At 49.7% G+C, this 17,707-nt stretch overlaps 1 protein-coding gene across 1 annotated transcript in view; it reads right to left on the bottom strand.

Moving 5' to 3' along the window:
* Positions 1-17,707, bottom strand: part of fndc3a (fibronectin type III domain containing 3A) — a 138,992-nt gene that overhangs the window by 40,059 nt on the left and 81,226 nt on the right. The window contains 4 exon segments of the mRNA XM_064985412.1: positions 364-482; positions 10,751-10,819; positions 11,938-12,076; positions 16,177-16,263. Coding sequence (XP_064841484.1) covers positions 364-482; positions 10,751-10,819; positions 11,938-12,076; positions 16,177-16,263 — 414 coding nt within the window.

Below are 17,707 nucleotides of genomic sequence, written 5' to 3'. Positions count from 1 at the left end.
ATAGAAGGCTAGAGAGAGAGACATGGAAATAGAATGCTAGAGAGAGACATGGAAATAGAATGCTAGAGAGAGACATGGAAATAGAAGGCTAGAGAGAGAGACATGGAAATAGAAGGCTAGAGAGAGAGGCATAGAAGTAGAAAGATATACATAAAGAGCCACGCAAATAGAAAGTTCTAGAAATTGAGCTATTTTGTTGTGTTAGTTATATCATGAGTAACAACGATATAACGATGAGAAACGTCACAGACAGGAAGAAAGACAAGGCTGGTCAAAAAGCTCTCGTGGCTGCGCGGACTGTGTGTATTGTTCGCCCCAGTACATGCAGAGGTGTGTGTGTGTGGTGCAGTAAGGGTGACTCACTGGGCTTTGCCCCCCCTCACTCATGCAGTAAACTCTGGTCTGGTAGGAGTGGCCTGGCTTCAGCCCCTCACACACATGTTCCATGGCTGGACCACTGTACGCCAGCTCCCACGACACACCTAGAGGGACACACACACGGACAGACAGACACACACACACGGACAGACAGACAGACACACGGACAGACAGACACACACACACGGACAGACAAGACACACACACACGGACAGACAAGACAGACACACACGAACAGACAAGACAGACACACACGGACAGACAAGACAGACACACACGGACAGACAGACCGAGAGACATGAATACACTCTACTAAGCCATCTTGTTCTTGGATATGTTACATACAAAGCCCTCAGGAAGTAGTCATGCAGTAGCTGTTGACTTATTCAGCATTTTATTGTGTTACAGCCTGAATTCAAAATGGATTAAATATGTTTATTTTCTTCTCACTCATCTAGATACAATACCGCATAAAGACAAAGTGAAAATATGGTTTTAGAAATGTTTGTAAAAATATCTCATTTACATAAGTACTCAAACCCCTGAGTCAATACATATTAAAATCATCATTGGCAGTGATTCCAGCAGTGAGTCTTTCTGGGTAAATCTCTAAGAGCTTTCCACACCTGGATTGGACAATATTTGCCCATTCATCTTTTCTAAATTTTTCAAGATCTGTCAAATTGGTTGTTGATCATCGTTAGGCAGCCATTTTGAAGGCTGGCAGTAGATTTTCAAGTAGATTTAAGTCAAAACTGTAACTCGGCCACTCAGGAACATTCAGTGTCCTCTTGGTAAACAACTCCAGTGTATATTAGGCCTTGTGATTTAGGTTATTGTCCTGCTGAAAGGTGAATTCATCTCCCAGTGCCTGGTGGAAAGCAGACTGAACCAGGTTTTCCCTCTCTGATTTTGCTTGTGCTTAGCTCCATTCCGTTTATTTTGTATCCTGATAAACTCCACAGTCCATAACCCTCCCGTTGTCTCGGCGGGTCAGAGTGACCCCGGCAGGGTTACGAGTTGATCCCCCGTGTCTGTGTGGGTCAGAGTGACCCCGGGCAGCGTTACGAGTTGATCACACGTATCTGTGTGGGTCAGAGTGACCCTGGCAGCCTTATCAAGGTGTATGTTGTAACCCTCCTACCCATGTCTGGGCCGGGTCATAGTGACCCACACTACCACCTGGTGGATAGTAGTCAAACAGCAAGGTGTATGTTGTAACCCTCCCGCCCCTGTGTGGGCGGGGTCAGAGTGACCCCGGGCAGCGTTACGAGTTGATCCCCAGTGTCTGTGTGGGTCAGAGTGACCCTGCATACTGCCCTTGGGCCCCGTGTGAGTTTGGGTATTGATTCTAAAAACGCCCCCTGCTACACTACCTTCCCTTGGTTGTGGATATTGTGCCTTTTGGGTATGGTTGCTGTTACAATACCCCGTGTATGTGTGGGTCAGAGTGACCCTGGCAGCCTTAGCAAGGTGTATGTTGTAACCCTCCTACCCCTGTCTGGGCTGGGTCAGAGTGACCCTGGCACCACTTGTCCACAAGAACTCAGTGGAACTCAGTTGCAATCACACAGGGAGGCCAGCCAAGCGTACTGGATGGACCGAAGGGCCCGAAGGAGCAGACAGGGCCGACAACGCGCATCCGCATCCGTTCGTGTGCCTCGTCCCATTCACGTGGCCAGTGTAAGCTGGCCGTAGAGAGGCTACTAATATTGTCAGGAAGAAGAAAGAAGGAAGAGGAAGAAGAAGAAGACGAGTGTGAGCCCTCCGCCTACGACTGTAAGCCGGCCGTACAGAGGCTACTAATATTGTCAGGAAGTAGAAGAAGAACAAGAAGAAGATGAGGACCATGATGAGGACGATGATGAGGACGACGACGAGGAGGAATACGACCCCGCCGAGCGTGAGCCCTCCGCCTACGACGCCTTGCAGTTTCAGCGCGGCTCAGGTCCTGGAACAGATATCCTCCAGTGTCGACCAAGAAGACGACGTTTCGGAAGATGAAGACGGTGAGGAATACAACCCGAAGCGTGATGACTACGACGACGACTCGGCCTCGCGGTCGTGCTCCTCTTCGGAGGAAGAGGGAGAGCGAGAGGGAGACACGGCCGCTGCCCGAGAGCGAGACAGAGAGCCAGATCGAGACAGAGCCAGAGAGACAGAGCCAGAGAGCCAGAGCGAGACAGAGAGTACGCGGCGGCCCGAGCTCAACGGGAGACGTTGCTGTAAAAGAACGGCAAAATCAAATGGTCCTCCGTGGCCATCCGCCACCCCGGCCCCGTCGTGACGCTCGACATCGAGTCCACCTTCCGTCTGTTTGTCACACCGGCGATAGAAAGGATAATTGTGGACATGACAAATCTGCAGGGGGTGAGAAAATACGGCGACGGCTGGCGACCCATGGACTCCACCGACCTGCGCGCCTAAATAGGGCTGCTGATCCTAGCCGGCGTCTACAGGTCACGAGGCGAGGCCGCGGCCAGCCTGTGGGACGCCAAGAGCGGCAGGACCGTGTTCCGCGCCACCATGCCGCTCAAGGTGTTTCACAAGTACTCGAGGCTGCTGCGATTCGACGACCGCCAGTCGAGACCCGCGAGACTCGCCACCGACATACTGGCGGCCTTAAGAGAGGTATGGAACCTGTGGCAGGAGCGGCTGCCGGCCCTCTACAACCCGGGGCCCGACGTCACGGTGGACGAACAACTGGTCCCCTTCAGAGGTACCGTCTATTGTATCTGTGTATGTACGTGTAGCATAGAGAGGTAGCAGTAGTAGCGTGGGCAGTAGTAGCAATCGGCAGTAGTAGCAATCGGCAATAGCGGCGGCGGCTGCGTGTAACAAACGCAGTGCCCCAACTTTAACGATGACGCTGCTAATCTCCTCTCCCCTCCCTTCTCCCCACCGAAAGGACGCTGTCCTTTCCGACAGTACATTCCCAGCAAGCCGGCCAAATACGGCATCAAGTCGTGGGTGGCCTGCGACGCCAAGTCCAGCTACGCTTGGAAGATGCAAGTCTACACCAGCAAGGCGGCCGGCGGTGGCCCCGAGAAGAACCAGGGCGTCCGCGTCGTCCTCGATCTGACCGAGGGACTGCCGGGCGGTCACAACGTCACGTGTGACAATTTCTTCACCTCCTACGAACTGGGCCAGCGGCTCCTCGAGAGGAACCTCACCATGGTGGGCACGGTGAGAAAGAACAAGGCCGAGCTCCCGCCCGCGCTGCTCGAGTCAAAGGGCAGACAGGTCCTGTCCTCCAGGTTCGCCTTCACGCCCACCGCCACTCTAGTGTCCTACCTGGCAAAGAGAAATAAGAACGTGCTACTTCTGAGCACGCTGCACGCCGAGCCCGACGTTAGCGATCGCCGCGACCGGAAGCCGGCCCTCATCCTGGACTACAACAGCAACAAGGGCGGCATGGACAACCTAGACAAGGTGGTCGGGACCTACAGCTGCAGACGGATGACCGCCCGCTGGCCCCTGGTCATCTTCCACAACATCCTCGACGTGTCCTCCTACAACGCATTTGTCATATGGCGAGAGATCAAGCCCGACTGGATGCCTGGGAAGCGGAACAAGAGGAGGGTGTTCCTGGAGCAGCTCGGAAAGGCACTCATGAAGCCCTTGATACAAAGAAGGCAGCGTCTCCCCCGCACCCAAGCCGCGTCCGCACTTGTTAAAGTCCTACAGAGTGCCACCGCCGAGGCTCGTCCGCCAGCCCGGGAGCAAGCCGCTGGCCCGGCCGCCGCCGCCCCGCCGGTGGCGAGTAAGAGGTGTCAGCTCTGCCCACCCAAGAAGGACGCCAAGACACACATTGCGTGTTGTAGGTGTAAAAAATACATCTGCAAAGGCTGTTCACACGCATACTGTCACACTTGTGCCCACTGGGCCTTTAGCCAAGACGGGACAGGGTGACCTGGGGGGACACTGTGTGGTAGGCATAATAGGAGGACAACGGGAGGGTTAACAACTACAAGCATACCCCATAACACAATGCAGCTACCATCCTGCTTGAAAATATGAAGAGTAGTACACTGTTTTGTTGGATTTGTACCAAACAGGCTTCCATCTTTTCACTCTGTCATTTAGGTTAGTATTGTGGAGTAACTACAATGTTGTTGATCCATCCTCAGTTACTTCGTATCACAGCCATTAAACTCTGTTTTAAAGTCCCCATTGTCCTCATACATCACAGCCTTATTCTAAAATGTATTTAATCGTTTTTCTCCCCTCATCAATCTACACACAATACCCCATAATGACATCAAAATACCCCATAATGACATCACAATAACCCATAATGACATCACAATACCCCATAATGACATCATATCTTTGTAGTGACTGGGTGTATTGATACACCATTCAAAGTGTAATTAACAACTTCACCATGCTCAAAGGGATATTCAATGTCTGTTTTTTAAATATTTTTAACCATCTACCAATAGGTGTCCTCCTCTGTGAGTCATTGGAAAACCTCCCTGGTCTTGTGGTTGAATCTGTGTTTGAAATTCACTGCTCGACTGAGGGACCTTACAGATAGTTATATGTGTGGGGGTACAGAGATGAGGTAGTCATTCAAACATCATGTTAAACATTATTAATGCATTTGTAACTATTTCGAAAAGCATAATTTCACTTCTACATTATGTGGTATTGTGTGTAGGCCAGGTACACAAAATCTCAATATAATAAATTCAGGTTTGAACACAACAAAATGTGGAAAAAGTCGATGGGTGTGAAAATGTTCTAAAGGGACTGTATCTTGAAAAATACTGTGGGTTGCTATAAAGCACTATACAAATAAAAAGGATTACTGTAAGGCTGGGTAACGGGAAAGCTCTCTCTGGGGTTTAGGCTGGGTAACGGGAAAGCTCTCTCTCTGGGGTTTAGGCTGGGTAACAGGAAAGCTCTCTCTGGGGTTTAGGCTGGGTAACGGGAAAGCTCTCTCTCTCTCTGGGGTTTAGGCTGGGTAACGGGAAAGCTCTCTCTCTCTCTGGGGTTTAGGCTGGGTAACAGGAAAAGCTCTCTCTCTGGGGTTTAGGCTGGGTAACGGGAAAGCTCTCTCTCTGGAGTTTAGGCTGGGTAACGGGAAAGCTCTCTCTGGGGTTTAGGCTGGGTAACGGGAAAGCTCTCTCTCTCTGGGGTTTAGGCTGGGTAACGGGAAAGCTCTCTCTCTGGAGTTTAGGCTGGGTAACGGGAAAGCTCTCTCTGGGGTTTAGGCTGGGTAACGGGAAAGCTCTCTGGGGTTTAGGCTGGGTAACGGGAAAGCTCTCTCTCTGGGGTTTAGGCTGGGTAACGGGAAAGCTCTCTCTCTGGGGTTTAGGCTGGGTAACGGGAAAGCTCTCTCTGGGGTTTAGGCTGGGTAACGGGAAAGCTCTCTCTGGGGTTTAGGCTGGGTAACGGGAAAGCTCTCTCTCTGGGGTTTAGGCTGGGTAACAGGAAAGCTCTCTCTCTCTGGGGTTTAGGCTGGGTAACAGGAAAGCTCTCTCTGGAGTTTAGGCTGGGTAACGGGAAAGCTCTCTCTGGGGTTTAGGCTGGGTAACGGAAAGCTCTCTCTCTGGGGTTTAGGCTGGGTAACGGGAAAGCTCTCTCTGGAGTTTAGGCTGGGTAACGGGAAAGCTCTATCTGGGGTTTAGGCTGGGTAACGGGAAAGCTCTCTCTGGGGTTTAGGCTGGGTAACGGGAAAGCTCTCTCTCTGGGGTTTAGGCTGGGTAACAGGAAAGCTCTCTCTGGGGTTTAGGCTGGGTAACGGAAAGCTCTCTCTGGGGTTTAGGCTGGGTAACGGGAAAGCTCTCTCTCTGGGGTTTAGGCTGGGTAACGGAAAGCTCTCTCTGGGGTTTAGGCTGGGTAACGGAAAGCTCTCTCTGGGGTTTAGGCTGGGTAACGGGAAAGCTCTCTCTGGGGTTTAGGCTGGGTAACGGGAAAGCTCTCTCTCTCTCTCTGGGGTTTAGGCTGGGTAACAGGAAAGCTCTCTGGGGTTTAGGCTGGGTAACTGGGAAAGCTCTCTCTGGGGTTTAGGCTGGGTAACAGGAAAGCTCTCTCTGGGGTTTAGGCTGGGTAACAGGAAAGCTCTCTGGGGTTTAGGCTGGGTAACGGGAAAGCTCTCTCTGGGGTTTAGGCTGGGTAACGGGAAAGCTCTCTGGGGTTTAGGCTGGGTCTCTCTGGGGTTTAGGCTGGGTAACAGGAAAGCTCTCTCTGGGGAAAGCTCTCTCTGGGGTTTAGGCTGGGTAACTGGGGAAAGCTCTCTCTGGGGTTTCTCTGGGGCTCTCTCTCTGGGGTTTAGGCTGGGTAACGGGAAAGCTCTCTGGGGTTTAGGCTGGGTCTCTCTCTCTGGGGTTTAGGCTGGGTAACGGGAAAGCTCTCTCTCTCTCTCTCTGGGGTTTAGGCTGGGTAACGGGAAAGCTCTCTCTCTCTCTCTGGGGTTTAGGCTGGGTAACGGGAAAGCTCTCTCTGGGGTTTAGGCTCTCTCTCTGGGGTTTAGGCTGGGTAACGGGAAAGCTCTCTCTCTGGGGTTTAGGCTGGGGGAAAGCTCTCTGGGGTTTAGGCTGGGTAACGGGAAAGCTCTCTCTCTGGGGTTTAGGCTGGGTAACAGGAAAGCTCTCTCTCTGGGGTTTAGGCTGGGTAACGGGAAAGCTCTCTCTCTGGGGTTTAGGCTGGGTAACAGGAAAGCTCTCTCTGGGGTTTAGGCTGGGTAACAGGAAAGCTCTCTCTCTCTGGGGTTTAGGCTGGGTAACAGGAAAGCTCTCTCTCTCTGGGGTTTAGGCTGGGTAACGGGAAAGCTCTCTCTCTCTGGGGTTTAGGCTGGGTAACGGGAAAGCTCTCTCTAGCTCTCTGGGGTTTAGGCTCTCTCTCTGGGGTTTAGGCTGGGTAACAGGAAAGCTCTCTCTGGGGTTTAGGCTGGGTAACAGGAAAGCTCTCTGGGGTTTAGGCTCTCTCTGGGGTTTAGGCTGGGTAACGGGAAAGCTCTCTCTGGGGTTTAGGCTGGGTAACGGGAAAGCTCTCTCTGGGGTTTAGGCTGGGTAACTGGGGTTTAGGGAAACTCTCTCTCTCTGGGGTTTAGGCTGGGTAACGGGAAACTCTCTCTGGGGTTTAGGCTGGGTAACGGGAAAGCTCTCTCTCTCTGGGGTTTAGGCTGGGTAACAGGAAAGCTCTCTGGGGTTTAGGCTGGGTAACGGGAAAGCTCTCTCTGGGGTTTAGGCTGGGTAACGGGAAAGCTCTCTCTCTGGGGTTTAGGCTGGGTCTCTCTGGGGTTTAGGCTGGGTAACAGGAAAGCTCTCTCTGGGGTTTAGGCTGGGTAACGGGAAAGCTCTCTCTGGGGTTTAGGCTGGGTAACGGGAAAGCTCTCTCTGGGGTTTAGGCTGGGTAACTCTCTCTGGGGTTTAGGCTGGGTAACGGGAAAGCTCTCTCTCTCTCTGGGGTTTAGGCTGGGTAACGGGAAAGCTCTCTCTCTCTGGGGTTTAGGCTGGGTAACGGGAAAGCTCTCTCTGGGGTTTAGGCTGGGTAACAGGAAAGCTCTCTCTGGGGTTTAGGCTGGGTAACGGGCTCTCTCTCTCTGGGGTTTAGGCTGGGTAACAGGAAAGCTCTCTCTGGGTCTGGGGTTTAGGCTGGGTAACGGGAAAGCTCTCTCTGGGGTTTAGGCTCTCTCTCTGGGGTTTAGGCTGGGTAACGGGAAAGCCCTCTCTCTCTGGGGTTTAGGCTGGGTAACGGGAAAAGCTAACTCTCTCTCTGGGGTTTAGGCTGGGTAACGGGAAAGCTCTCTCTCTGGGGTTTAGGCTGGGTAACGGGCTCTCTCTCTCTCTGGGGTTTAGGCTGGGTAACGGGAAAGCTCTCTGGGGTTTCTCTCTCTCTCTGGGGTTTAGGCTGGGTAACGGGAAAAGCTGGGTAACGGGAAAGCTCTCTCTCTCTGGGGTTTAGGCTGGGTAACGGGAAAGCTCTCTCTCTCTCTGGGGTTTAGTAACGGGAAAGCTCTCTCTGGGGTTTAGGCTGGGTAACGGGAAAGCTCTCTGGGGTTTAGGCTGGGTAACGGGAAAGCTCTCTGGGGTTTAGGCTGGGTAACGGGAAAGCTCTCTGGGGTTTAGGCTGGGTAACGGGAAAGCTCTCTCTCTGGGGTTTAGGCTGGGTAACGGGAAAGCTCTCTCTGGGGTTTAGGCTGGGTCTCTCTCTGGGGTTTCTCTCTCTCTGGGGTTTAGGCTGGGTAACGGGAAAGCTCTCTCTGGGGTTTAGGCTGGGTACAGGAAAGCTCTCTCTGGGGTTTAGGCACGGGAAAGCTCTCTCTGGGGTTTAGGCTGGGTAACGGGAAAGCTCTCTCTCTCTCTCTCTGGGGTTTAGGCTGGGTAACGGGAAAGCTCCCTCTGGGGTTTAGGCTGGGTAACGGGACTCTCTCTGGGGGGTTTAGGCTCTCTCTCTCTCTGGGTAACGGGAAAGCTCTCTCTGGGGTTTAGGCTGGGTAACTCTCTGGGGTTTAGGCTGGGTAACGGGAAAGCTCTCTCTGGGGTTTAGGCTGGGTAACGGGAAAGCTCTCTGGGGTTTAGGCTGGGTAACAGGAAAGCTCTCTCTGGGGTTTAGGCTGGGTAACGGGAAAGCTCTCTCTCTCTCTCTGGGGTTTAGGCTGGGTAACAGGAAAGCTCTCTCTGGGGTTTAGGCTGGGTAACTCTCTCTGGGGTTTAGGCTGGGTAACGGGAAAACTCTCTCTGGGGTTTAGGCTGGGTAACGGGAAAGCTCTCTCTGGGGTTTAGGCTGGGTAACGGGAAAGCTCTCTCTGGGGTTTAGGCTGGGTAACGGGAAAGCTCTCTCTCTCTCTGGGGTTTAGGCTGGGTAACGGGAAAGCTCTCTCTCTCTCTAGGGTTTAGGCTGGGGAAACGGGTTTAGGCTGGGTCGGGAAAGCTCTCTCTCTGGGGTTTAGGCTGGGTAACAGGAAAGCTCTCTCTGGGGTTTAGGCTGGGTAACAGGAAAGCTCTCTCTGGGGTTTAGGCTGGGTAACGGGAAAGCTCTCTCTCTGGGGTTTAGGCTGGGTAACGGGAAAGCTCTCTCTCTCTCTGGGGTTTAGGCTGGGTAACGGGAAAGCTCTCTCTGGGGTTTAGGCTGGGTAACGGGAAAGCTCTCTCTCTCTCTGGGGTTTAGGCTGGGTAACGGGAAAGCTCTCTCTCTCTCTAGGGTTTAGGCTGGGTAACGGGAAAGCTCTCTCTCTCTGGGGTTTAGGCTGGGTAACTGGGGGAAAGCTCTCTCTCTGGGGTTTAGGCTGGGTAACGGGAAAGCTCTCTCTCTCTCTGGGGTTTAGGCTGGGTAACGGGAAAGCTCTCTCTCTCTGGGGTTTAGGCTGGGTAACGGGAAAGCTCTCTCTGGGGTTTAGGCTGGGTAACGGGAAAGCTCTCTCTCTCTGGGGTTTAGGCTGGGTAACGGGAAAGCTCTCTCTCTCTCTAGGGTTTAGGCTGGGTAACGGGAAAGCTCTCTCTGGGGTTTAGGCTGGGTAACGGGAAAGCTCTCTCTGGGGTTTAGGCTGGGTAACGGGAAAGCTCTCTCTGGGGTTTAGGCTGGGTAACGGGAAAGCTCTCTCTGGGTTTAGGCTGGGTAACGGGAAAGCTCTCTCTCTCTGGGGTTTAGGCTGGGTAACGGGAAAGCTCTCTCTGGGGTTTAGGCTGGGTAAGCTGGGTAACGGAAAGCTCTCTCTCTCTGGGGTTTAGGCTGGGTAACAGGAAAGCTCTCTCTGGGGTTTAGGCTGGGTAACGGGAAAGCTCTCTCTGGGGTTTAGGCTGGGTAACGGGAAAGCTCTCTCTCTCTGGGGTTTAGGCTGGGTAACGGGAAAGCTCTCTCTGGGGTTTAGGCTGGGTAACAGGAAAGCTCTCTCTGGGGTTTAGGCTGGGTAACAGGAAAGCTCTCTCTGGGGTTTAGGCTGGGTAACGGGAAAGCTCTCTCTCTGGGGTTTAGGCTGGGTAACGGGAAAGCTCTCTCTCTCTGGGGTTTAGGCTGGGTAACAGGAAAGCTCTCTCTCTGGGGTTTAGGCTGGGTAACAGGAAAGCTCTCTCTCTCTGGGGTTTAGGCTGGGTAACGGGAAAGCTCTCTGGAAACCAGGTTCTCCTCCATTCCGTTTATTTTTTATCCTGAAAAATTCCAATTCCTTAACGACTACAAGGACACCCATAACACGTTTTTTAAATTTAGTTTAATTCTTATTTTCAATGACAGCCTAGGAACAGTGGGTTAACTGCCTTGTTCAGGGACAGAATGACAGATTTTTTAACTTGTCAGCTCGGGGATTCGATCTTGCAACCTTTCGGTTACTAATCCAACGCTCTAACCACTAGGCTACCAGCCGCCCCAATGAAAAAAAGGATTTATCACAAGTAAATGTGATTGATTTGCAGTTGAAACTTACCGCTTAGTCCCTCAGATATCTCCACCACGTATTTGGTCACTTCCGCCCCTCCATCATCTTTAGGAGGTTCTAGAGAGAGAATACAACTATTACTTCCTGTTATGGATCAATGTCTCTACAGCTCTGTTAAAGAGTCATGAGCCAGCTAGCAATATTTAGAGAATAGGTCCATCCCAAATGGCACCACCCTATTCTCTATATAATACACTACCTCTGACCAGGCCAGTAGTCTTGATCACACCAAGGGTGGCCAGTAGTCTTGATCACACCAAGGGTGGCCAGTAGTCTTGATCACACCAAGGGTGGCCAGTAGTCTTGATCACACCAAGGGTGGCCAGTAGTCTTGATCACACCAAAGGTGGCCAGTAGTCTTGATCACACCAAGGGTGGCCAGTAGTCTTGATCACACCAAGGGTGGCCAGTAGTCTTGATCACACCAAAGGTGGCCAGTAGTCTTGATCACACCAAAGGTGGCCAGTAGTCTTGATCACACCAAAGGTGGCCAGTAGTCTTGATCACACCAAAGGTGGCCAGTAAGTCTTGATCACACCAAAGGTGGCCAGTAGTCTTGATCACACCAAAGGTGGCCGGTAGTCTTGATCACACCAAAGGTGGCCAGTAGTCTTGATCACACCAAAGGTGGCCAGTAGTCTTGATCACACCAAAGGTGGCCAGTAGTCTTGATCACACCAAAGGTGGCCAGTAGTCTTGATCACACCAAAGGTGGCCAGTAAGTCTTGATCACACCAAAGGTGGCCAGTAGTCTTGATCACACCAAAGGTGGCCAGTAGTCTTGATCACACCAAAGGTGGCCAGTAGTCTTGATCACACCAAGGGTGGCCAGTAGTCTTGATCACACCAAGGGTGGCCAGTAGTCTTGATCACACCAAGGGTGGCCAGTAGTCTTGATCACACCAAGGGTGGCCAGTACTCTTGATCACACCCAAGGTGGCCAGTAGTCTTGATCACACCAAAGGTGGCCAGTAGTCTTGATCACACCAAGGGTGGCCAGTAGTCTTGATCACACCAAGGGTGGCCAGTGTTATCAACAGACATGAAAACAGACAAAGCTCTGGTAGCACAGATGTATCGGTGAGAGGGATTTTGATCTGTATCACCGTTGCGAGCAGACATTTCGTTGTGTGTGTGTTTGAGATGATGATGATTGTGTATGTGTCTCTACTCACCCCATGCCAGTCTGAAGGAATTGGGCAGTACCCTGCCTCTGATGACAGGTCTACATGGTCCTCCTGGTCTGTCTGGACAGGTAGTGAACTCTGCCACCTGACTGGGGTTACTCTTCCCCTCGGTGTTGTAGGCTGCCACCTGCAGGACGGGAGGAGATACTGCAGCATTCAGAAATCACAATCATAGAAAAGGAAAAACAATATATAAAAAAAACTATATGTATACAGTAGGGCAAAAAAAGTATTTAGTCAGCCACCAATTGTGCATGTTCTCCCACTTAAAAAGATGAGAGAGGCCTGTCATTTTCATCATAGGTATACTTAAACTATTACAGACAAAATGAGGATAAAAATCCAGAAAATCACATTGTAGGATTTTTTATGAATTTATTTGCAAATTATGGTGGAAAATAAGTATTTGGTCAATAACAAAAGTTTCTCAATACTTTGTTATATAGCCTTTGTTGGCAATGACAGAGGTCAAATGTTTTCTGTAAGTCTTCACAAGGTTTTCACACACTGTTGATGGTATTTCGGCCCATTCCTCCATGCAGATCTCCTCTAGAGCAGTGATGTTTTGGCGCTGTTGCTGGACAACACAGACTTTCAACTCCCTCCAAAGATTTTCTATGGGGTTGAGATCTGGAGACTGGCTAGGCCACTCCAGGACATTGAAATACTTCTTACGAAGCCACTCCTTCTTTGCCCGGGCGGTGTGTTTGGGATCATTGTCATGCTGAAAGACCCAGCCACTTTCATCATCAATGCCCTTGCTGATGGAAGGAGGTTTTCACTCAATCTCACGATACATGGGCCCATTCATTCTTTCCTTTACACGGATCGGTCGTCCTGGTCCCTTTGCAGAAAAACAGCCCCAAAGCATGATGTTTCCACCCCCATGCTTCACAGTAGGTATGGTGTTCTTTGGATGCAACTCAGCATTCTTTGTCCTCCAAACACGAAGAGTTGAGTTTTTACCAAAATATTATATTTTGGTTTCATCTGATCATATGACATTCTCCCAATCTTCTTCTGGATCATCCAAATGCTCTCTATCAAACTTCAGACGGGCCTGGTGGCTTAGGCAGGGGGACACGTCTGGCACTGCAGGATTTGAGTCCCTGGCGGCATAGTGTGTTACGGATGGTAACACATTGACTCTGTACCAGTACCCCCTGTATAAAGCCTCCACATTGACTCTGTACCGTAACACCCTGTATATAGCCTCCACATTGACTCTGTACCAGTACCCCCTGTATATAGCCTCCACATTGACTCTGTACCAGTACCCCCTGTATATAGCCTCCACATTGACTGTGTACCGGTACCCCCTGCATATAGCCTCCACATTGACTCTGTACCAGTACCCCCTGTATATAGCCTCCACATTGACTCTGTACCAGTACCCCCTGTATATAGCCTCCACATTGACTCTGTACCAGTACCCCCTGTATATAGCCTCCACATTGACTCTGTACCAGTACCCCCTGTATATAGCCTCCACATTGACTCTGTACCAGTACTCCTTGTATATAGCCCCGCTATGGTTATTTGCTGCTGCTCTTTAATGATTTGTTATTCTTATCGCTTACTTCTTTTAAAGGTATTTTCTTAAAACTGCATTGTTGGTTAAGGGTTTGTCAGTAAGCTTTTACTGTAAGGTCCACACCTGTTCTATTCAGCATACAATTTACATTGATTTGATAAGGGGCGCAGAGAGCAAGTAGCAGGTACAGATAAACCACTTCAAATCTTTTCGACTCTATAACAAAATAACAAACAGGGCGAAGATACATGATCAACTACAAATCTTAGAATCAACTATTAAAGACTACCAGAAGCCAGTGGATTCTCTAATTACATTGAATGACTTGCAGGACAAAATACAAACCCTACAACCCAAAAAGGCCTGTGGTGTTGATGGTATCCTAAATTAAATGACAAAACATACAGACCATAAATTCCAATTGGCTATTGTTAAACTACAACATGACCCGCAGCTCTGACAGCTTCCCCAATATTTGGAACCAAGGCCTGTCATCCCAATCCACAAAAGTGGAGACAAATTTGAAACCAACAATTACTATGACATTTGCATCAATAGCAATCTTGGAAAAATCCAGCAGTATTAAAAGCAGACTCCCAACGTTTTTTTTTTTTTTTTTTTTACAAATGGATGGAAAGCGGTGTTGGGGGGAAACGGATATGACATGATAAAATAAATGTACAACAAACAACAAGTGTTTGGTTAAAATTGCCAATAAAACACACAGATATCTTTCCTCGGGGCCGTGTTCACAAACAGACCGCACAAAGCCACAGGACAGCAACACAATTAGACTCAACCAAATTATGAGAAAGCAAAAAGATGACTATCTGACACAGGAAAGAACCAACCCCCCCCAAAAAACAGGGAAAATTTGAATGATATCTGGCCCTAAACAGAGAGTACACGGTAGCAGAGTACCTGACCACTGTGACTGAACCAAATTTAAGTAAATCCTTGTACAGACTCCGTGAGCATAGCCTTGCTATTGAGAGAGGCTTGTTTGATTGTCTTCTCTTGAGAGCCAGGTCTGCCTATTTGCCCACAAATAGTTTTTTGGTGATGTTTGTTTTGTGTCTTCTCACTTTTGTTTATTTCAATTGAATTGGAAATGAAAACAAGTTTCCCATGTCAATGAAGCCCTTTGAACTGAACGGACAGAGAGAAAGAGAGAGAAAGTTGGGGGCAGAGAGACAGGGGGAGGGAGGGAAGGTGTGCTGAAAAGTGATTCAATTCAGCCTGTATTTGACCATGATGATTTGAACTAGACTTACAACAACCCCCTTTGCGTCGTGAGAAAACATTTGCTCAGCTCCGAAATGGGCTGCTTGACCTCTTCCAGTCCGAGTTCACAATAAAGGCCAGTTTACCATTTCCCACAACGCTCACCTAATTAGCCACTGATCGGCCTACCAGTGTGTGGGATTGTGGACAGCTCCTGTTACCCTGAGAGTCAGCGTCGGTCCCAAATGGAACCATTTCCCTTAAATAGTACACTACTTTAGACCAAGGCCCATAGGGCTCTGACCAATAGTAGTGCACTATATAGGGAATAGGGTGCCATTTGGGGAACGTGGGAGGGGAGACTAATACCATTAGATCCCTGCAGTCAAATGAGTCATAGACCGCTGTGTGCCAATCGCCCTCCTCTCCTCGTCATACCCACTTCCCCTCCTCCTCCCCGAGACAGGAAGACATTGATCCCTAGTCTAATTAACCCTGAAGATCAAACGGCAGTGATCAGACACACCACGTGGGCTCTACTTCTCTCCCTCTCTCTTTGGTTCCTCTGTCGTCTCGGCATCTTCACCCCTGTTTCTCTCCGTCTCTCTCCTCTTACCCTCACTCACTTCTGCCTTTCTATCTCGCTCTCAGTATGACGCCATAGACTGTACCAGTTGTACGACTCTATAGACTGTACCAGTTGTACGACTCTATAGACTGCACCAGTTGTACGACTCTATAGACTGCACCAGTTGTACGACTCTATAGACTGCACCAGTTGTACGACTCTATAGACTGCACCAGTTGTACGACTCTATAGACTGCACCAGTTGTACGACTCTATAGACTGCACCAGTTGTACGACTCTATAGACTGCACCAGTTGTACGACTCTATAGACTGCACCAGTTGTACGACTCTATAGACTGCACCAGTTGTACGACTCTATAGACTGTACCAGTTGTACGACTCTATAGACTGCACCAGTTGTACGACTCTATAGACTGCACCAGTTGTACGACTCTATAGACTGCACCAGTTGTACGACTCTATAGACTGCACCAGTTGTACGACTCTATAGACTGCACCAGTTGTATGACTCTATAGACTGCACCAGTTGTATGACTCTATAGACTGCACCGGTTGTATGACTCCATAGACGGTACTGGTTTTATGACTCCATAGACTGACTCTATAGACTGTACTAGTTGTATGACTCTATAGACTGTACCAGTTGAACGACTCTATAGACTGTACCAGTTGTATGACTCTATAGACTGCACCGGTTGTATGACTCCATAGACTGACTCTATAGACTGTACTAGTTGTATGACTCTATAGACTGTACTAGTTGTATGACTCTATAGACTGTACTAGTTGTATGACTCTATAGACTGTACTAGTTGTATGACTCTATAGACTGTACTAGTTGTACGACTCTATAGTCCGGCTGGCCCCAGGGTGACTTACCCTGAACTTGTACTTGGTGCTCCTGTGCAGGTTCTTGACAGTGCAGGATAGCTCATCACCATCATAGCTGGGTTGGAAGCCATAACCCTGGGGAGAATGAGGTGGGGACAAAGACCAGTTGAGCACAAAGCAAGTCCATCTTAAAATACAAACACTGTCTGATTTACGCAGACCATTTTAGAGGAGAGAAGCGTTTAAAGGGACAAGAATAGAATTCAAGCCATGTCTCTTTATGGCAGTACAGCTTCAAGGTTTAGAGTAATGTTAGCTGACGTCATATGACTGACTGACTGACCCGTACCTCGTCCTCATCAGTATGTAATGTCATGACTGACTGACTGACCCGTACCTCGTCCTCATCAGTATGTAATGTCATGACTGACCCGTACCTCGTCCTCATCAGTATGTAATGTCATGACTGACCCGTACCTCGTCCTCATCAGTATGTAACGTCATGACTGACCCGTACCTCGTCCTCATCAGTATGTAATGTCATGACTGACTGACTGACCCGTACCTCGTCCTCATCAGTATGTAATGTCATGACTGACTGACTGACCCGTACCTCGTCCTCATCAGTATGTAATGTCATGACTGACTGACTGACCCGACCCACCTCGTCCTCATCAGTATGTAATGTCATGACTGACTGACCCGTACCTCGTCCTCATCAGTATGTAATGTCATGACTGACTGACCCGTACCTCGTCCTCATCAGTATGTAATGTCATGACTGACTGACTGACCCGAACCTCGTCCTCATCAGTATGTAATGTCATGACTGACTGACTGACCCGTACCTCGTCCTCATCAGTATGTAATGTCATGACTGACCCGTACCTCGTCCTCATCAGTATGTAATGTCATGACTGACTGACCAGTACCTCGTCCTCATCAGTATGTAATGTCATGACTGACTGACTGACCCGTACCTCGTCCTCATCAGTATGTAATGTCATGACTGACTGACTGACCCGTACCTCGTCCTCATCAGTATGTAATGTCATGACTGACTGACCCGTACCTCGTCCTCATCAGTATGTAATGTCATGACTGACTGACCCGTACCTCGTCCTCATCAGTATGTAATGTCATGACTGACCCGTACCTCGTCCTCATCAGTATGTAATGTCATGACTGACTGACTGACCCGTACCTCGTCCTCATCAGTATGTAATGTCATGACTGACTGACCCGTACCTCGTCCTCATCAGTATGTAATGTCATGACTGACTGACTGACCCGTACCTCGTCCTCATCAGTATGTAATGTCATGACTGACTGACTGACCCGAACCTCGTCCTCATCAGTATGTAATGTCATGACTGACCCGTACCTCGTCCTCATCAGTATGTAATGTCATGACTGACCCGTACCTCGTCCTCATCAGTATGTAATGTCATGACTGACTGACTGACCCGTACCTCGTCCTCATCAGTATGTAATGTCATGACTGACCCGTACCTCGTCCTCATCAGTATGTACTGTCATGACTGACTGACCAGTACCTCGTCCTCATCAGTATGTAATG

The sequence above is a fragment of the Oncorhynchus masou genome, chromosome 13 (assembly GCF_036934945.1).
Source record: "Oncorhynchus masou masou isolate Uvic2021 chromosome 13, UVic_Omas_1.1, whole genome shotgun sequence".
Taxonomy (NCBI): Eukaryota; Metazoa; Chordata; class Actinopteri; order Salmoniformes; family Salmonidae; genus Oncorhynchus; species Oncorhynchus masou.
This window is presented reverse-complemented; position numbering and strand designations above follow the sequence as displayed.